We start from the raw sequence: 22,496 nt of genomic DNA on the forward strand, positions 1-22,496 counted from the left end.
GAGGGAGCCCGACAATCGTATTTCCAAAAGATTAGGATAGGCCAAGGCTCAGCTGACGGGTGAGAGTGACGCTGATGTCCCCGTCACCCAGTACGGTGGTTACATGTAGATGGATCCATCGACTTTATGAGGATGAGGAAAGTCAGAATTAGCGATATGAATTCAATAAAAAGGAAAAATGTTTACGCTCATGATGAAAGGATATATGTTATGAAATGAGGAAAAAGGAAAAGTTGAGGTTTATGTTATGCATGTCATGAAAATGTTATTTTTTACGTAAACGTATTTTCACTGTTGCTTGTGGTTTTATACGTATTATTTGTTATCAAGATTATGGTGTGTTGAGTCTTTAGACTCACTAGGTGTGATGGATGCAGGTGATTATGATGTTAATGTTACTGGAGGTCTTGATGGTTGACTTTTCTCTCTCGGTGCACATAACCCGAGGACCAGCTAGGGGTAGGCGTCGGTCGTTTCGGTCCAGTTTTTCTCTACCATGGTTCGGGTTTTCGGTTTTGAATATTTTTAGTCCAAAACCAAACCATTTTATTACGGTTCGGTTCGGTTTTTTCGTATTACGGTTCGGTTTAGACGGTCGGTTACATACGGTTAGCTAAAATTTTGTTAATAAATAAAATTATACGTCACTTTATGTCTCTAAAATCTAAATCATAGTATTTTTCAAACATTTGATTTGTGGTACTTAATCTTATATATATATAATAACATATATTTATATATATATATATATATATATATAATGTATTGTGTGCAAACATGTCATGCGAATATAATAACAATATATAACTAATTAACTATGTAAACACCGAAATGCTTGAAGCCAACTGAATATTCAGTAATAGGAAATATAACAAAGTGTCAACAAGATCGAATGGAACTCCACGTCTGACAATCCCAAAACAATTCGTATGGCCATCTCCTTCAAAATATTTGAACTTCCAATTCTCAAATTCCAAAATCCTGTTTAGCAAAAAAAAAAAAAAAAAGACATTAAATTCATTACAATTATAAAGTGATTATGAATCACAATTTTGAAACAATAACTTAAACTTATTGAAATTAATTGCAAAGATCTTTCACAAAGTCATAAAAAAATCCTTTTTTTATGGAAAAAAACAATAAATTCATTACAACTAATAATAATAAGTGAAAATGCTTAAATCTAAAAATGCATTATCTTACCTTCTTATAATGATATTGATCCCAACCAGCCTTGCTTCTACTTGTTTACCAGAAGATCCTGTGATTAAAAGTATCCTTTAATATGAATAGTTCATGGTTAGGTAGAACCTCACAAACAATAATTTTTTCAAACACAATAGCTTGGTGGAATTGTAGTGTTAGTGTGAAATTGTAGTTCTGGACCAAATCTACACAAGGCATCTTCATCTTTCCAAATAAAATGGAAGCTTATTGACTTAGCAGTTTAATGCACCAAATACAAGATACATTAAGTGAAATTTAACTTACAATATTTCATGGAAATGTTTATATATTGGTTATGCAAGAATCTCTTCCAATGCAAGAATCCCTTCCAATATTGATCAAATCTAAAAAAAGTAAGAAAATTATTGCCAACATTAAATAACAAAATAATTTTAAAATAAAACATAAAAAAATACACAAATTTATTACCAGATTCAATCTCTTCAGGATGATCCAAGTCTTCTTCTACTTTAATGGGAGAAGATTCTTTTCGGAACCAATCTTGAAGGCAAATGAGAGCTTGCACTAATCGAGGTGTTAATGAACTTCTAAATGAATCTAGAACACGTCCCCCGGTGCTAAAAGAACTTTCCGACGCCACAGTAGAAATAGGAATCGCTAATACATCACGAGCCATCTCAGCCAGAGTAGGAAATTTGGAAGAATTAACTTTCCACCAAAGCAAAATATCAAAATGTTCATTTGCAACGTCAACATCTTCATCGAGATACCTATCTAACTCAGTCTTAGCATCCATATTTCAACTTTCAACCTTATGTCTCAAGTATTCTTGTTGTATTAGTGTTCTTTATGAATATTTCCTATGTTTATACCCGATGGCTCAACTTTACTAGGGGATGATCCTTGAGACATTTTTGAAGTGACCTTCCTATATCCTTCAAACAAAGAAGTCATATACAACTTTATTTCAACTCTTAATTGCTCCCCTTTCTCTTGCCCATACATCTTCGAAAGCACAAAAGCCACATAATCAAATTTGAAACGAGGATCAAGCACACATGCAATAAAAATCATCTTATTCATTTTTTCTGGAGCACCCCAATATTTGTCAAATTTAAATTTCATCCTTTTTGCCATCGTAGCCAAAACACTGTCATCACTCTCTGCCAACAACTTTAAAACACAAGAAAGCTCGCCAATTTCATGAAAGTGGATGTTTGAAGTAACATATGATGAACCTGAAACTCTCAACGTAAGATTATAAAAGGCTTCAAGAAACTTCTCCATTTTTCTCACATTTTCCCAATCACCACTTGTCAATGGACCTACATCCTTTCCATCTTCATAAACATGGGTAAGAAGATGATCCAACAATCCAGGATCATGAATACCATAACTTACAAAAGCATTTTCAAATTCCAAAGCAACTTTCAACATCAAGTAAGTAGAATTCCACCTAGTAACAACATCCAAACACAATGACTTCTTACTTATTATCTTTTCAAGTTCACAACAATCTTTGAATTTTTTAATCCTTGCAGGAGATTGTCTAATATATCTTATAGCTTGTCTAACTCGTCTCACAGAATCTCCAACTTCTTTCAAGCCATCTTGAACAATGAGATTGATTATATGAGCCACACACCTCACATGAAGGTGTTTACCATCCATCAAATTATTTCCCCATTTACTTAATTGGTTTGACATCTCTTTCACTGTAGTATCATTCGAACTAGCATTATCGTCTGTGATAGTGAAGACCTTATCCAAACCCCAATCAAGCAAACATTTAGTGATAACAATTGCCATATCATCGCCTTTATGGCTAGATATAGGAGAAAAATTTAATATTCTTTTTTGCAAATTCTAGTTTTTGTCAATAAAATGAGCAGTAATACACATATAATTAATTCTCTAAATTGAAGCCCATGTGTCTGTTGTGAGACAAACTCTTAGACGTGTCTCCTTGAAAAAAAGCTTAAGATTTTTCTTTTCTTCCAAGAAAAGTTCAAAGCAATCCCTTGTAATAGTCATACGAGAAGGAATTCTAAATGACGGTTGTATCACATTTATAAAGTGTCTAAATCCTTCCATTTCCACAAAACTAAAAGGTAATTCATCGACAAGTATCATCTTGGCCAAAGCTTTCCTACTACCTTCTTGATCAAATCTCCATGCATTGATTGTTATATGATCTTTTGAAATGTTTTGAAAGGCTATTTTTGCTTGTTTAGTTTCCACATTACATGGATAATTTTTACACTTTTTCAAATGAGCACCCAACAATGAAGTACCATTTAAACTTGAATCGACAGCATAACTTGAACCACAAGAATTACATTTTGCTCTACGTGTCCCATTAGAATCCTCATATTTCTCAAAATGTTCCCAAATAAGAGATCTAGGTCTTACAGATTTTTGCTTTTTCCCAACATCAACCGAATCTACAGATGATGAATTAGGAGCGTTATCATTTGAACTCTTGCTTTCATCGATCATACCTTCCTTTTCTGCCATCTATAAAAAATGAAACAAATTAACCAGTCAAGAAACAATAATGATAAACATTGCATGTGTGCCCTTGCAAAATCAAACCAGAAGTACTCCAAATAAAAAACTTTAATTGCTGAATCAATAAACATATATATACATAGATATACAAACATATATGGAAACCATGAACTAGTTATAGGAAAAATAAAAAAGAAAAAAAGAGCAATAATGTATCAATGTATATGTATATAGAATGGACAGTAGGTATTGGCTCACTGGGCATCCGTGGACCGTGGCTGTGGGTGACCACAAGACCCATTTTCCTCTCTTTCCAGTAATTTTGTACATATTAAGATTCAATCAAAGCCCTTGATTAGTGGGTTCGATCAGCCAACGATTGGCATCTAATTTTTCTGGTAAAGATGACTGAACTTTTGACATCAAAATACCAACTTACAGTATTTCTTACTTAATGAGCATAATAATATACCAATTCTTTAATTTCCAATCAACAATATATTAAGCATTATCCGAGATTTTGTCTCGACCCAACTTTAACCGATAATTTAAGTGGATTCCATTTTGTGAAAATCGAACCGGATTAATCAAACAAAAGCTACGTCAATTTTGTCCTAAGATCAAAGAATCTAACTCTTGAATCAAGTTCAAACCGATTCTTTTTCCAAACTATTATTGTCATTCCGAATCACATCAAATATAATCCAACAATTTTTGTGCGCATCTAGACAAAAATCAGATTCACCTCTCCAAAATTTCTGCTCCCCTGCCAGCCCCCGCGCCCCCCCCCCCCCCACCCTTTGCGTTTCAGAATATGTCATGGGTACTGGAGGAGGAGAACTAAAGCCAAAACCATGTTATTAAAAACGAAATTCGAAACAATAAAATAACTCATTTGATAATATAAAGTACCATCAGCATCAGAACACCATAAGCTATAAACGAGCATTGTGTTGTGGTCTGCATACCTGTGGGCTGTGGACTATGGTGATTGCCGAGTGGTGACTAGTAGTCGTAGTCTCGTAGACGGTAGTGGTGAGTGGTGAGGAAAAAAAAATGTCGCACTAAGAAAGAAAAGAAAACAGATTGAAAATTTATGGTTAAATCCAAATAGGCCCAAAACCCATTATACAATATGGCCCATTATTCATAAAAGTCCTATACTTAACAATAACATGGCCGGTTCGGTTATTCGGTTTTTTGGGGGAGTAAAACCGAAAACCGAACCGAAAAACCGAATCTCATAAATTTTAAAACCGTAACCGACCGAAAAACCGATAAAACCGAACCATTTAAACCGAATTATTTGTTTCGGTCGGTTTTTTTGGTTTTTCGGGTTTTATGCCCACCCCTAGGACCAGCGCTTCGACTTTTCCGCACTTATGATTTATGTTTATGATTTACATTAAAGATTTTTAAGACTATTTATTTATGCTTTTGAATGGTTTTTGAGATGATGATATTTTTCAAGTTTATTGCTTTTTAGGTTGGTAAACATTTGACGATTTTATGTTTTGAGATATTTTCTTTGATTTTCAAATGCTAGTTGGTTGATTTATTTTAAAAATAGTGCAAAATATTTTATAAAAATATAAGATTATTTCTGCCGAATTATTGGAGTGAGATAAAAAAAATTTTGTTGGAACTTTTCAAGTTCGTAATCTTGATTTTGATGTTAACAAAACTTGTTATTGTGTTTCTGACATATTTACTTAAGTGTGAAGATATTAACACAAGAAGCAAACTGGAACTGAATTCTGCACAAACTGAATTTGTGGCAAGCTTCGGTGTTTTGATGATATCTCTTAACTGGATGATCCAAATGACAATCCGCCAACTTAACTAATAAGAAAGGTCAATTTGGAACAAGTCTTATTCCCTTCAGTTAAGCAAATTCGGGTGTTATCAAGGTCTAACTGATCGGTGAATTACCGAACTAATCGCACGAAAACAGCAATCAGTTGGATATGAGCAGTTGCGGTATTTTGGTCATATCTCTCATATCGGTTATCAAAATGAAGCGATTAAGTATGCGTTGGAAAGATAAGACGAAGAACTTCAAATCATCTTCAGAAGTCAAAGTCTGAATAGAAGCTTAAGATACTGATAAATGATGATGAAGCTACTGGTTCTGCACAAAATGAAGTCAGCTAGACTGATTTCAGCATACCAACTGAAACTGAACCAGACCAGCTGAACTAAACCAGCTGCTGATCAACTGAACCAGACTAACTGAACCAGACCAGCTGAACCAGCTGAACTGAACAGAACCAGCAGCTGACCAACTGAATTGAACTGAACCAGCTGCTGACCAGTTCAACTGAACGACCAGTTGAGTTGACCAGAGTTGACAAGTTGACTATAGTTGACCAGTTGGGAAAATGCCCAGCAAGACGAATTTGACCGTTGCAGTTTCAGAAACAGTACATAAACTTTTCAAACAGCCATATTCTTGTGTCTAACGTATATATCATTGTTGGAGCCTATAAATACAATATCTAGAATATCATAAAAGAGCTTTTGAAAAAAGATTCAAAGCTTGGGCAGTTAGCATGAAAAAATCAGCTAGTTGAGAGCACAAGCCCTTGTGTGAGGATACATTTGAAATGTACACTCTAAATGATAAATTCCTCACACACAATCACTCACACATATACAAGAGAGTTGAACTTCAAAGATTAGTTGAGTGAGTCTTGCACAAAGACAATAAACTTGTGTATGTAGTCTTTGCATATGAGACATTAAACAATATGCTGATTGTGAGGTGCTGCCTACAATCTTGAGTGCTAGGAGTTCAGTTTAGGCAGTGGGTAAGTCCTAGATGAATGGGTTTGTACAAAGAGTTGTATGAATCAAAGTCTTCAAGTAAATCTTTCCCAAGGGGAAGAAGGGGTGACGTAGGAGCATTTGAAGTCTCCGAACATCCATAAAAAAATTCATGTCTGTTTTTTTTATTGCATTTACTTATCATTTCCATTGTTTTTAAGAAGTATTGTTGAAGCATTTTATGTGTTTTTCAAATACCAAAATATTGCATACCAAGTGTTTGATAAAATGTTTCAACTAAAATATTTTTACTCATTCAACTTGCATATATTTTAAATGCTTTATAAATATTTAATCTTATACGAAGGATTATTTTGAGTATCTTCCGCTTGGTTTGAACACCAAACTCGATTTAATTCATCGGTGTTCAATATTTTAAGAAACGAGCTATTGTAGCTCAACGATTACCCCCCTAATCGATCATAACAAGTGGTATCAGAGAGGGTTGTTCTTGAAAAAATATTTGAAACTGATTTTGATGTTTAAAATTCGAAAATTTCAGATTTTTTAATCATATATATATGCAAAACTGAATTTTCACGCAGTTTGCAACGATCGTGGGAAAAATGACATATCTCTTTGCTCGATTGTCCAAATTATGAACCGCTTTTTGCGTTTCAAACTAGATTTGTCGAGGTTTACAGCGGTATAAAATTTTCAGCCTACTTATATATGCTCGATGAAAAGCAGTTTATTTGTTGAAAACAAAGCATATGTGCTGCAGCAGAAAATGAGTCATGGAGAAAATTGGTTAGTTATCTCTCTTTTTTTATAATTTTCAAAATTTCAATAATATAGGGGGAGAACTCATTAAAATTTTAATGAGTAAATTATTTTTAAATATTGAGGGGGAGAAAATTTTGTGTAAAATATTTTGAAAATATGACTTTTTGATTCACACAAAAAGGGGAAGAAATATGTTAGTTGAGTTGATTGTTAATCCAAGTTTTATGATCATAAAAAATGGGGAGATTGTTGGAACATTTCAAGCTCGCAATCTTGATTTTGATGTTAACAAAACTTGTTATTGTGTTTCTAACATATTTACTCAACTGTGGAGTTATTAACACTAGAAGCAAACTAGAACTGAATTCTGCACAAATTGAATTTGTGGCAAGCTTCAGTGTTTTGATAATATCTCTCAACTGGATGATCCAAATGACAATTCGTCAATTTAAATGATCAGAAAACTCAATTTGGAACAAGTCTTATTTCACTTCAGTTAGGCAATTTCGGATGTTATCAAGGTCTAACGGATCGTTGAAGTACCGAACTGATTGCACGAAAACAGAATATGAGCAGTTGCGGTATTTTGGTCATATCTCTCAGCTCGGTTATCAAAATGAAGCGATACAATATGCGTTGGAAAGATAAGACAAAGCTCTACAAATCATCTCCATAAGTCAAAGTCTGAATCGAAGCTTAAGATGCTGATCAATGACAATGAAGCAAGTAGTTCTGCACAAACTGAAATCAGTTACTCTGATTTCAGCACACCAAATGAAACTGAACCAGACCAGCTGAACTGAACCAGCTGCTGATCAACTGAACCAGACCAACTGAACCAGCTGAACTGAACCGAACCATCAGCTGACCAACTTAACTGAACTGAACCAGATGCTGACCAGTTGAGTTGACCAGAGTTGACCAGTTGACCAGAGTTGATCAGTCTGGAAAATGCCCAACAAGACAAATTTGACTGTTATAATTTCAGAAACAGTATAGAAACTTTCCAAACGGTCATATTCTTGTGTCTAACGTATATATCATTGTTGGGGCCTATAAATACAACTTTTACAAGATCAAACAAGAGCTTTTGAAGGGGGATTAAAATCTTGGGCAGTTAGCATGAAGAAATCAGCTAGTTGAGAGCACAAGCCCTTGAGTGAGGATACATTTGAGATGTACACTGTAAATGATAAATTTCTCACACAAAATCACTCACACATATACAAGAAAGTTGAACTTCAAAGATTAGTTGAGTGAGTCTTGCACAAAGACAATAAACTTGTGTATGTAGTCTTTGCATATGAGACATTAAACAATATGCTGATTGTGAGGTGCTGCCTACAATCTTGAGAGCTAGGAGTTCAATTTAGGCAGTGGGTACGTCCTAACTGCATGGGTTTGTACAAAGAGTTGTATGAATGAAAGTCTTCTTCTAAATCCTTCCCAAGGGGAAAAAGGGTTGACGTAGGAACATTTGAAGTCTCCGAACATCCATAAACAAATTTGTGTCTGTTTGTTTATTGCTTTTACTTATCATTTTCATTGTTTTTAAAGAAGCATTGTTGAAGCATTTTATATGTTCTTCAAATACCAAAATATTGCATACCAAGTGTTTGATAAAATGCTTCAACTAAAATATTTTTACTCATTCAACTTGCATATATTTTAAATTCTTTACAAAATATTTAATCGATTTCTACGAAGGATTATTTCGAGTATCTTCCGCTTGGTTTGAACACCAAACTCGATTTAATTCATCGGTGTTCAATATTTCCAGAACCGAGCTATTGTAGCTCAAAGATTATCCCCTAATAGATCCTAGAATTTTCTAATACTTTTTAAGCAAAAAGATTAACAGACGTTTCACGCCTAGTGAGTCTAAAGACTCAACAAACATGTACCATAAATAACAAATACATATACATAGCACACAGCAGTGAAAAATATCATACTCAACATATTTTTCATAAACTTTAAAAACGTAATGTAAACGTGTCATATGAAATCTTGATGTGCCAGAACAGTTCATCATTCATCATTCATCATTTTCATTGGTGAATTCAGTTCATTATAGGTGACTGATAGGACTCGTTTTTACGTGTTTTTAGTGTTGTTTTCGAGTCGCATTCATGCATCACATTAGTTTGTTTTAGTTTAATTTAGCATTTTTCTATCATTATTTAGCATATGGCTGATCTCGTGTATTTTGTGGTTGTTTTGTAGGAATTGGACCGAAAAGTGGGATTTTATTTGGCAAAGCAGCGAAGAGATCTCGCTAGGGCGGTCAAAAGTGACCGCCCCAGCGAGAATGTTGGTCTAGCCGAGGAGTTTCTGCGTGAACCTCTCGCTAGGGCGGTCCAAAGTGACCGCCCCAGCGAGACCATGGACATAGCCGATGATTTTAATTCGAGAACCACTCGCCCCAGCGGTCAAAAGTAATCGCCCTAGCGAGCTGCGAGATTTGAAAAGATATGTTTCCTTTTTTTTGGACTCTATTCTACACCATAGACCTAATACACGAGAGAGGCGGCGTTTTGGGCGATTTTTCATCACTTTCATCAGATTTTCTTGGAGAAAAGGCGAGGAGCAAAGGAGATTTCGAAGACCTCGAGATTTCCACGCGTGGTGGCCGTCATCCGTCGTCATCTTTAGTATTTTCATTATTCAGTTTTTATTTCTTAGATTGTTGTTGGTTTTTATTATGAATTTTAGTGGCTAAACTCTAGATTTGTTGGGATTTGAGGGGATCCTACCCCGTACTCGTTGTTCAACATTATTGCTCGACGTTTCTATGAGTGATTTGTTTATGCTTTTGTGCTTTCTTATTTCAATTGAAGTCTAGCTAACTTCCTTTGATTATTTCATGTTGTTGATGATTTCGATAGAATAATTGACAATAGGATCGAATAGTATAGACCACGGATTTACAATTTTAGTAGATATACGGAATTGGATACGTGTCGATAGTGATAATTCACCCGGATGAAAGCTAGTGGATTCCATAGAACGTAATGCAATCGTGAACTGTTAAATAATTGAGGATACTTGATTACTGCATGTTTATGATTAGTATTAATATAGCTCGACAGAGTATATTAATTAGTCTAGGGAATTCCGTCGAATGCACGAGTAAAAGTCGAGTATAATTATTTGAACACGAGCGGTAGGTGAACTGATAATTCCCAACAAATTCGTTTCTCATTTGATTTTAATCCAATTTAATCATTGATTTCTTGATTGCTTTTTCTTGCACTTTAATTATTTTAGTTATTAAATTCACTTTAGTTTAATCACCAACTCAATCTATCGTTGCTAAAGAAATTTACTTGAAAATAAAGATATTGTAACGCAGTCCTTGTGGAACGATACTCGTATTCACTTACGTTTATTATAACTTGACTATCGTGCACTTGCGATATTTAAATCGAGCTTTTAATTATACAACAAATTTTGGGACTATTCACTGTGCAAGTTTTGCTCGATCAAGTTTTTGGCGCCGCTGCCGGGGACTGTTGATTCACAATTTTTATTTCTCGTTTAAATTCTTTAGTATTATTTATTTTATTGTTATTTGATACTCTCATTGTGTTGCAGATCTCTCTTGCGGTGCATGCGAAGATCACTCGAATTTAAGCTTGAGCCTTTTGACCCCGAGATTGAACGCACAGCTAGACGTCGAAGACAACAACAAAGACTCAAAGAACAGATGGAAAGACACGAGCAAGAACGTGGAGAGGAACAGCGTGAAAATAGACAAGTTGAGATACCACGTCGCATTCCAATGTTGGATTATGCACAGCCGTCTCTTGATGGAGCACGTCCAAGCATCGTAAGACCAGTCATCCGAGCTAATCAGTTTGAGATCAAGCCAGCTATCATCCAGATGATTCAGAACACTGTTCAATTTGGGGGAAGTGCACTTGACGACCCTAATTCTCATATAGCTGACTTTCTTGAAATTTGTGATACTTTTAAGTTTAATGGTGTGTCTGATGATGCTGTTCGTTTGCGCTTATTTCCATTTTCACTGAAAGATAAAGCTAAGTCGTGGTTAAACTGTTTGCCTGTAGGGTCTATCACTACATGGGAGGATATGGCAAAGGCATTCCTGATCAAGTACTTTCCTCCGTCGAAGACTATGAAGCTTAGAGCCGACATTACTACGTTTGCTCAATATGAGAACGAGTCACTTTACGAGGCATGGGAGCGCTACAAGGACTTGTTGAGGAGATGTCCACACCATGAGCTACCGCTTGGGTTAGTTGTTCAAACTTTCTACTATGGTCTGATTACTCCTAACCGTACTATGATAGATGCTGCTGCATGTGGTAACTTACTGAGAAAGACGGCTGAGGAAGGATATGAGTTATTGGAGGAGATGGCTGCGAGTAGCTATCATCCTCAGTCTGATAGGCAGAGACGAGGTGCTGGAGTTCATCAAGTTAATGATTTGTCTGCGGTTTCAGCACAGTTAGAGGCTTTGAGTAGAAAGATTGATGGGATGAGCATGAGTGGGTCGGCTATGCGTCTGCAAGAAATTTTCTGTGATAAGTGTGGGGGCGAGCATGACGTGCAGGATTGCCAAGATGGCAATCCATTTTATGTGCCTGAGGGAGCACCGGTGAAACAAGTGGGATTCCAGAACCGTCCTAGAAATGACCCTTATTCGAATACATACAATCCGGGATGGAGGAATCACCCAAACTTTTCGTGGGGAGGCCAAAACAGCCAAAATCGCCAACAAAGAGGTCCACCATATGGGATGCACCAAGGATTCAAACCAGAGCCGCCTCGGGAGGAGAAGTCCAATTTAGAGCAAATGATGACTAAATTTATTTCTGCAACAGAGACGAGATTTCAGAATCAAGATGCATCCATAAAGGGGTTAGAGAATCAAATTGGACAATTGGCAAAGTTGATTTCTAATAGGGAGCAAGGAGCTTTGCCAAGCAACACGGAAACTAACCCAAGAGAGCATGTGAAGGCTGTGGAATTGCGGAGTGGAAAAGCACTCGAGTCTCATGAGGAAAAGACCAAGCATGGCGAGGATGAGGTAGAAACTCGAGGAGGTAAGTCTTCTAACTCTACATCTACACCTATTGCACAAAATAAAATTGTTATCCCTCCACTTTTTCCTGCAGCGATGAAGAAAGCTAAATTAGATGCACAATTTGGTAAATTTCTTGAGGTATTTAAAAAATTGCATATTAACATTCCTTTTGCTGATGCCTTATTGAATATGCCAAGTTATGCAAAATTCTTGAAAGATATCTTAGCAAATAAGCGGAAGCTAGAAGATCATATGACGGTGAATTTGACTGAAAATTGCTCCGCTTTAGTTCAAAACAAGATGCCTCCAAAGCAAAAAGATCCAGGGAGTTTCTCTATACCTTGCATTATTGGTGATATTAATTTTCATAAAGCTCTATGTGATCTTGGTGCGAGTATTAACCTGATGCATTTTTCTGTGTTTAGGAGACTGGGATTAGGTGAACCCAAGCCAACTAGGATGTCATTGCAGCTGGCTGACAGATCTGTCAAGTATCCACGTGGGATTATCGAAGATGTTTTGGTGAAAGTGGATAAGTTCATTTTCCCTGCAGATTTCATGATACTAGACATGGAGGAAGATTTAGAGATGCCTTTAATCCTAGGGAGACCATTTCTGGCTACAGGGAAAGCGCTAATTGATGTGGAAGAGGGGAAGTTGAGACTGAGAGTTGGAGAAGAAGAAATTATTTTTGATGTTTTCAATACTCTCAAGCACACAATGCACAATGATAGTTGCTTTCGTATTGATGTCTTAGATTCTATTGTTTGTGATTTTGTGCAGGATGGATTGAAAGAACCATTGGAGGCCACTCTCACTACTGAAAAGCAGGAGGACGAGCTAGACGAGGAAAAGATGGAGATGGTAGCTCATTTGAATGCCATTCCACCTTGGAGAAAGCAAGTGAGGCTTAGATTAGAGGAATTGGGAGACCGAAAAAATTTAATGCCTCAGAAGTCAAGCCTAGAAGAGCCACCTACTTTGGAGCTCAAACCACTACCTCCACATCTCAAGTACGTATATTTAGGAGAAGATAATAAATTGCCTGTTATTATTTCCTCTTCTTTGACAGATGATATGGAGAGTAAGCTCATGGGAGTCCTTAAGGAGCATAAAGGAGCATTCGCTTGGAAGGTTTCGGACATAAAAGGGATAAGTCCTTCGATCTGCATGCATAAAATTCTGATGGAAGATAAGTACTCACCTCTAGCACAACCACAAAGGAGACTCAATACAAAGATGCAAGAGGTAGTAAAGGCTGAAACAATTAAACTTCTGGATGCAGGTATTATCTATCCTATCTCTGATAGTGCGTGGGTAAGTCCTGTACAATGTGTGCCTAAAAAGGGTGGGATTGCTGTTATTACTAATGAAAAAAATGAGTTGATTCCCACTAGAACTGTTACGGGTTGGCGTGTGTGCATAGATTATAGGAAACTGAATGATGCAACCCGTAAAGATCACTTTCCCTTGCCATTTATCGATCAAATGATTGAACGATTAGCAGGTCATGAATTCTATTGCTTTTTAGATGGATATTCGAGATACAATCAAATCACAATTGCACCAGAGGACCAAGAGAAAACTACTTTCACTTGTCCTTATGGTACTTTTGCGTTTAGGCGTATGCCCTTCGGTTTATGCAATGCACCTGCCACATTTCAAAGATGCATGACCGCTATCTTTCATGACATGACTGAGAATTTCCTTGAAATTTTTATGGATGACTTCTCTATTTTTGGCTCCTCATTTAATGAATGTCTAGAAAATTTGAACTTGGTGTTAGTTAGATGTGAGGAGAGCAATTTAGTGTTGAATTGGGAGAAGTGTCACTTTATGGTTCAAGAGGGGATTGTGTTAGGACACAAGGTATCGGAGAATGGAATTGAGGTCGACAAAGCCAAGGTGGAGGTAATCAAAAACTTACCCCCACCTTCATCAATAAAAGGAGTTAGAAGTTTCCTTGGGCATGCTGGTTTTTATAGGCGCTTCATCAAAGATTTTTCAAAAATTGCTAAACCTTTATCCTCTTTGTTGATGAAAGATGCTGAATTTAATTTTGATTCTACTTGTCTGCAGGCATTCGAGATACTCAAGGAGAGCTTGGTGACAGCACCTGTTCTGACTGTCCCTGATTGGGAGTTACCGTTTGAGGTGATGTGCGATGCGAGTGATACAGCTGTGGGTGCGGTGCTGGGTCAAAGGAAGAACAAGGTATTTCATACCATCTACTATGCAAGTAAGACTTTAAATGATGCTCAATTGAATTACGCTACTACTGGAAAGGAATTGCTTGCTATAGTATTTGCTTTCGACAAATTTCATTCATACCTTGTTCTGTCTAAAGTAACTGTGTATACCGATCATTCTGCCCTGAAATACTTGCTTGCTAAGAAGGATGCGAAACCTAGGTTAATTAGGTGGATTTTATTACTGCAAGAATTTGATCTCGAGATTCGAGATAAAAAGGGTGTGGAAAATGTAGTTGCTGACCACCTATCTAGGCTTGAGCATGTTAGAATTAAGGGCAATGACGATGATATAGATGACTGGTTTCCTGTTGAACAATTGCTTGAGGTAAATGCGTGCCCTTGGTATGCCGATTTTGCAAATTTTCTTGTCACCGGCACACCTCCACCTAATTTATTATTTCACCAAAGAAAGAAATTCTTTTCAGACGTGAAATATTATTTTTGGGAGGAACCGTTTTTGTTTAAGATCTGTGCAGATTCCATGATAAGAAGATGTGTGGCGGAGGAGGAAACCAATCAAATTCTGAACCATTGTCATGACCGTGAGGTAGGTGGTCACTTTGGACCCATACGGACGGCGTCTAAGGTACTTGAATGTGGCTTCTATTGGCCAACTCTTTTTAAGGATGCTCGTTTGTATGTTCTCAATTGTGATAGATGCCAACGCACAGGTAATATTTCCAACCGTCATGAGATGCCTTTAAATAACATTATTGAGTGTGAAATATTTGATGTGTGGGGGATTGATTTTATGGGTCCTTTTCCTGCGTCTTTTGCGAAGAAATTTATTTTAGTGGCAGTGGAGTATGTTTCGAAATGGGTGGAGGCAGAGGCTTGTGCCACTAATGATGCACAAGTGGTGTTAAAATTTTTGAAGAAACACATTTTTAATCGATTTGGTGCACCACGTGCAATCATAAGTGATGGTGGCACCCATTTTTGCAACAAAATTTTTTGATAAACTGCTGGGCAAATATGGTGTCACCCACAAGGTTTCCACTCCATACCATCCCCAAATTAGTGGACAAGTTGAAGTGTCCAATCGAGAGATTAAGAGGATTCTAGAGAAGACGGTCAATGTGAATAGGAAGGACTGGTCCGTTCGGTTAGATGATGCTTTGTGGGCTTATCGTACTGCTTTTAAAACACCTATAGGCACTACACCATATAGGTTGCTTTTTGGTAAAGCATGTCATCTACCAGTAGAATTAGAGCATAGAGCATATTGGGCGACCAAAGCACTAAACTTTGATTTTGCTCTTGCAGGTGAGAAACGATTGCTGCAGTTGAATCAGTTGGATGAGTTTCGAGGAAAAGCTTATGATCTGGCACTATCTTACAAAGAACGCACCAAACGAGCCCATGATAAACACATCGTACGAAGGGAATTTCAAGTGGGTGAGGCGGTGTTGTTATACAATTCTCGCTTACGCCTCTTTCCGAGCAAGCTAAAGTCAAGGTGGTCAGGACCTTTCATTATAGCCCAGGGGTTCCCATCAGGTGCAGTGGTATTGCATGACGGCAAGGAGGGGACGTTCACTGTGAACGCTCAAAGACTGAAGCATTATATCGGTGGCACATTTGAGCCACAAATTGGAGTCACTCGGCTCCATGACAGTCATTAAGGACAGGGGTGACAAGTCGAGCTCTAGACTGTAAATTGAGAACTCTTCTTCTCCTTTTTTTTATTCTGTTTCTTTATTCATTAATCGCATCACTTGCATTTAGGTAGTGCATGGCATGGCATTCATTGTTTTAAAATTTTTATTTTATTTTATTTTTTTCGAGAATGTCTCGCTAGGGCGGTCCCTTTTGACCGCCCCAGCGAGAGAATTTTTTTAAAAATTGGTTTTCCTGGCGAAAATGCCTCGCTAGGGCGGTAACTTTTAACCGCCCCAGCGAGCGAATTTTTTAAATTTGTTTTACTGGCGAGAACCACTCGCTAGGGCGGTCAAAAGTGACCGCCCCAGCATGCCCTCATATTTTTCAAATAGTCTGTCACCGAAAACCACTCGCTAGGGCGGACACTTTTGACCGCCCTAGCGAGTCGCGCAGATATAAAAACCTTTCCCTTTCCCCTTTCTTCCCCACTTCGAACCCTACCCCTTTCCTCTCAAATAATCGGCGCCTCCTCCATCTTTTATGCTCAAATCTTCTTATTTTGTGATATTTTCAGGGAAAATACTCGATCTTGGTTTCTACAATCCACCCGGAAGCACTTAGACTACAATTTCTTCTACTCCGGTCATCTTCCAAGGATTCCGGCGAGCTTCTCCGGCGAACTTCAAAAAAATTTTCCGGCGACTTCAGACTCTTTGCACTCCCATCTCGACATGGCACCTAAACGGTCTAAGGTAACTCACGGTGCCTCTAGTTCTCGTTCGACTCCGTCTAATTTTGTTAATGAGAAAGCTCGGGAGCGGTTTGAGCATGCTAAACTACATAGAAAACCAATCCCTGAGCGAGGGTTTACTACATCTGCTCTTCGTTATTTTCTGGACGTCTTAGTAGAGGGACGAGGGTGGAGTAATTTTTTAGCACAACCGAATGCCGCGGTGATTCCGGTTGTGCGTGAATTCTATGCGAATGCTCCGGAGGGGAGTGAGCATAAGGCATCTGTGCGGGGGCGTCGAGTCCCATACGATTCGAGAATTATCAATGCCTTGCTGGGTTTACCGTCGGTGGATGACTCTGAGTTTCAGGCGTGGGTACTTAACCCGGATTATGATTCGATTATACACACACTCTGTTATCCGGGCACCACGTGGAAACAACCGGGGACGTATACGGTTTTTCTTGAAAAATTTTTGAGAGTGGAGGCGGCAATGTGGTATGCGTTTCTATCTAAGAGATTGATGCCGGTCGGACATACGAGTGATGTCCAGCGTGAGCGGGCGGTTGTTCTGTATGCCATCCAGACTGGGATGGCGATTGATGTGGGCAGACTCATCTTTGGACAGCTCAACATGTGCATAAACAGCAACAATTTGGCGTTTTATTTTCCGACGATCGTGACTGAGCTATGTGCCCGAGCGGGGGTGATATTTGCTGATGATGATGAGTGGCTACCATCGATGAGAGCCATTGATGACGCTCTCTATCGATCCAAGAGGGAGAAGAGACTGGCAGAGCTGCCCGAGGATGTATTTTTCGAGTATGGGGGAGCAGCTCAACCACCTCTGGCTTTAGGACATGCACCGCCACCTCCGCAGCCACGCCGCCGTGCCATGCGAGATCGCATCAACGAATTGGGCGCTTGGGCCACTTATCAGACTGAGTATCAGGCCGTGAATCAAGCTCATATTCAGAACGTCGAGTACTTGGTACAGGGGATCTCCACGCATCTGGGCATCGACACATCCGGCCGGCCACCTGTACCCGCATACCCGCCACCCTTCCAGTTTCAGTATCATTATCCTATACCCCCAGCTGCTGACGAGGGAGTTGCACCGCCTGAGCATGACGAGGAGGAGGATTTCTGATGAGGGGAGTTTACTGTTTCCCCTTTCTTTTTATTTATTCTGTCGTTGCATTTGCATTCATGAGTTTTTTTTTTTAGTTTTTAGTGTGTGTTTCGTTTTGTGCATTGAGGACATTGCACAACTCTAGTATGAGGGGGTGGGTAGATTGTTTTGGTTGTTTAGTAAATTGGTTATTGTTTTGATTGTTTAGTTAATTGGTTTAGTTTCGTTGCATTTCTTTTGTTGGGTGTCGTTTATGGTGAGAAGACATCGTTTATGAGCCAATGATAATTTGAATTGATAGTTTACAAAAGTGTTGATTGGTTCACGTCGTGAATGATACTCTTGATTGTTAAAGCATGAATTTTGGTACAAAATTTGAACCTTTTGAGCACACATGTGTGGGGACTAGAACGTTGTAGGAATAATGGTGAAATTTGAAAGTTTTGTGTGGCTAACTTGAAAGGCACCATTTATGAGTTGATTTGGCATGTAAACCCGTGAAAATAAGTCGCTAGTTGGGACCTTGAATGAAAAAATTTGATTTGCCTTGAACTTTACATTTACCTCTTTTCCATTGCACTGAATTACAATGTCATACTCCTAACCAGCTGTGATCCAAAGTATTATATTCTTAGCCTAGGGAGTACATGTGTGAAAATTGTGCAATTAAAAAAAAAACAGAAAAAGAAAGAAAAAAAGAAGGAGATGTAAGGTGAGGGGGAGCCGAAATAAAAAGAATGAAATTCTATGCCTAGGCTAAAAGTTGGAGATGTAAGGAGACGAGGAAAGTCAGACGAAAAGTCTTGACGATTGCACAATGAAAATGATCGGTGTACTCCCAACTTTTAGCCACTTGAGCTTATTTTCCTTCTTTTCGACACCCTTATCTATGCTTAAAAGCTGAATAAAGTTCAATTTGTGGCTAGTGATGAATGGACACGGGGATGCATGCTAGTGAGACTTGTATTGAAGTGTTAATTGAGTGACTCGCATGATTTGATAATTGATCTATTTGAAGTACGAATGACTAGACCCATCATGACACACACACACGTTCAAATTAGTGTCGAAATTTATGTATAGATGAGAATGAGTATTCGGTTGCGATTTGACTTGATTGGTAGTGGGAAAGTAAACTGAGGCATGAACATAAACATTGTTAACTCACCATTGACATTTACTCGTGTTAGTTATTTCTTGTTTGAGTAATGTTGTGGTTGTTGAGTTTGTTTAGTATCTCGTGCTTTAACCTATTTTACTCGAGGGCGAGCAAAAGGTTAGTATGAGGGGGTTGATAGGACTCGTTTTTACGTGTTTTTAGTGTTGTTTTCGAGTCGCATTCATGCATCACATTAGTTTGTTTTAGTTTAATTTAGTATTTTTCTATCATTATTTAGCATATGGCTGATCTCGTGTATTTTGTGGTTGTTTTGTAGGAATTGGACCGAAAAGTGGGATTTTATTTGGCAAAGCAGCGAAGAGATCTCGCTAGGGCGGTCAAAAGTGACCGCCCCAGCGAGAATGTTGGTCTAGCCGAGGAGTTTCTGCGTGAACCTCTCGCTAGGGCGGTCCAAAGTGACCGCCCCAGCGAGAATGTTGGTCTAGCCGAGGAGTTTCTGCGTGAACCTCTCGCTAGGGCGGTCCAAAGTGACCGCCCCAGCGAGACCATGGACATAGCCGATGATTTTAATTCGAGAACCACTCGCCCCAGCGGTCAAAAGTAATCGCCCTAGCGAGCTGCGAGATTTGAAAAGATATGTTTCCTTTTTTTTGGACTCTATTCTACACCATAGACCTAATACACGAGAGAGGCGGCGTTTTGGGCGATTTTTCATCACTTTCATCAGATTTTCTTGGAGAAAAGGCGAGGAGCAAAGGAGATTTCGAAGACCTCGAGATTTCCACGCGTGGTGGCCGTCATCCGTCGTCATCTTTAGTATTTTCATTATTCAGTTTTTATTTCTTAGATTGTTGTTGGTTTTTATTATGAATTTTAGTGGCTAAACTCTAGATTTGTTGGGATTTGAGGGGATCCTACCCCGTACTCGTTGTTCAACATTATTGCTCGACGTTTCTATGAGTGATTTGTTTATGCTTTTGTGCTTTCTTATTTGAATTGAATTCTAGCTAACTTCCTTTGATTATTTCATGTTGTTGATGATTTCGATAGAATAATTGACAATAGGATCGAATAGTATAGACCACGGATTTACAATTTTAGTAGATATACGGAATTGGATACGTGTCGATAGTGATAATTCACCCGGATGAAAGCTAGTGGATTCCATAGAACGTAATGCAATCGTGAACTGTTAAATAATTGAGGATACTTGATTACTGCATGTTTATTATTAGTATTAATATAGCTCGACAGAGTATATTAATTAGTCTAGGGAATTCCGTCGAATGCACGAGTAAAAGTCGAGTATAATTATTTGAACACGAGCGGTAGGTGAAATGATAATTCCCAACAAATTCGTTTCTCATTTGATTTTAATCCAATTTAATCATTGATTTCTTGATTGCTTTTTCTTGCACTTTAATTATTTTAGTTATTAAATTCACTTTAGTTTAATCACCAACTCAATCTATCGTTGCTAAAGAAATTTACTTGGAAATAAAGATATTGTAACGCAGTCCTTGTGGAACGATACTCGTATTCACTTACGTTTATTATAACTTGACTATCGTGCACTTGCGATATTTAAATCGAGCTTTTAATTATACAACAAATTTTAGGACTATTCACTGTGCAAGTTTTGCTCGATCAGTGACTATCGTACATCATCATTTACGATGGGTCCATCATACATAGAACCGCGTTACCCGGCGGCTGTCGGACATCAGTGACAGGATTACCCATCCAGTGTGCTTAGGCCTCATCATCATCATTTACATATATGTCTTATGCATTTACATATATTTTGATAGCCACAACTAATTCCCATCATTCAAAACATTATCAATTTCATCACTTATAAAAATCATGCACATATGCAATTTTCTTTAAATCCAAGCAGGCAACGTATATTTTCATAAAATCTTAAAAATCATTATCATGATGCATAAACATTACAAATATGGTAAATCTGTGCTCAAGGCCCTGCCAGGACCAAAATCTCACCTCGGGTAAAAAATGATCATTTTGCTTCTGGAAACCCAAATTACCGTTTTACCCCTGGACCACTAAAATTTGTCCCGAAGCTTACAAAACTCCTTAAAATATCCCGAAACATTTTTATACACATTCCTAGAAGTAAATTTGAGCCCAACATAAAACTTAATCGATTCGTTTTAAAACTTGGACAGGGGTCTCGATTTTAACCCGAATCGAACCGAAACTTAACCAAATTTTCCCAACTCTATACCACACTTATAAACACTTAAATGGCTCTAAAAACCACAAGACCAGACTTACAAACCTTCAGACAAGACCCTAGACAGTGGCTGGAAATTTCAGCAACCTTCATTTGGAAATCCTAGGCACTAAGCTTGAATGTCTTGGTCCCAACTTCCGAGCTAACGGGTACATCACTTAAGCACCCTTGCTAGACTCAAGACCGAACCCACCATGCCATATTGGACCAACCCTAGCTACCTTACTGACCAAGAAACCCGCTCCACACAAAGCACCCGACGGACCTCCCCTAAACAAGCTACCCGAGCCTCCCTCACTTAAACCCCTTCGATCTGCTCTTGGACCAAGACCAGCTGTTCCTAGCCCCCTCCAAGCCCTACCACTGACCCAAGAGGGTTGGTTTCAAGGCTGGTAGTGAGCCATGCACATCTGTCACCCGAATCCCTCGATCTTGGCCTCAAAAATAGTCACACACGCTAGACCGAACGAGTTCCCTTCGAGCTTGGAAAACTCGATTCTCCAGCACCTAGACATCATCATACACGACCTGCACAGCCCCCTTTCATCACAAAATTGATAGCCCCTTGCACACAAATGCGAAAACGTGATAGTTGAAAACAACAAATGCAATAATCACATGAAAACCCAAAATCTCTTCATGTACTAGGCTAGATCGGAATTTTCATGCATAAGTACATTCTCCAGAAAATGTGTAAGATGTGTAAAAAAATTGATACAAAGCATGCCTTGATGTTACAGGCGCGAGGAGATCGAAGAACGAGTGCCGGGTGAATTTTTCCTTGCAAGAAATGGGTGGCCGAAGCCTTCTTGAGGTTGCTGCTGTAAAAAACTGAGAGGAATCAAGAGGGGAGGGGTGGTGTCAGCTGATAATGATGTAGGTTTAGTTTAAGTGGAGTTTAAGTAATATTTAAATAGTTAATTAATAGATAATGGGCCCTAAATTATCATTTAAAAGTTTAAAAAAGAGTTTTAAGCTCAATAAGCTTAAAATAGGCCCATTAAGTCCAAACATATCCCCGAAAATATTTCGTTTTGGTAATTTCTTGAAAATATTAGCCGAACCCTCAAAAAGTCCCCTGATTCGATAAAATTTACGA

The 22,496-nt window shown here is 38.2% G+C and overlaps 2 protein-coding genes and 1 non-coding gene across 3 annotated transcripts; all 3 read right to left on the bottom strand.

Moving 5' to 3' along the window:
• Positions 1 to 853: 853 nt before the first annotated feature.
• Positions 854 to 2,057, bottom strand: LOC140835841 (zinc finger BED domain-containing protein RICESLEEPER 2-like). Its single transcript, XM_073201250.1, has 2 exons — positions 1,657 to 2,057; positions 854 to 981 (listed from the first exon to the last, which is right to left on the bottom strand). The coding sequence occupies exons 1-2, from the start codon at positions 1,982 to 1,984 to the stop codon at positions 854 to 856; spliced, it is 456 nt and encodes a 151-aa protein (XP_073057351.1). The 5' UTR covers positions 1,985 to 2,057.
• LOC140835842 (zinc finger BED domain-containing protein RICESLEEPER 2-like) lies at positions 2,026 to 2,997 on the bottom strand. The gene has a single exon (XM_073201252.1). The coding sequence runs from the start codon at positions 2,995 to 2,997 to the stop codon at positions 2,026 to 2,028; it is 972 nt and encodes a 323-aa protein (XP_073057353.1).
• Positions 2,998 to 11,395: 8,398 nt separating this feature from the next.
• Positions 11,396 to 11,502, bottom strand: LOC140837564 (small nucleolar RNA R71). Its single transcript, XR_012119392.1, has one exon. It is a non-coding gene; the product is annotated as a small nucleolar RNA R71 (small nucleolar RNA).
• Between the last annotated feature and the right edge of the window lie 10,994 nt (positions 11,503 to 22,496).

Source organism: Primulina eburnea, chromosome 7, assembly GCF_022965805.1.
Source record: "Primulina eburnea isolate SZY01 chromosome 7, ASM2296580v1, whole genome shotgun sequence".
Lineage (NCBI taxonomy): Eukaryota > Viridiplantae > Streptophyta > Magnoliopsida > Lamiales > Gesneriaceae > Primulina > Primulina eburnea.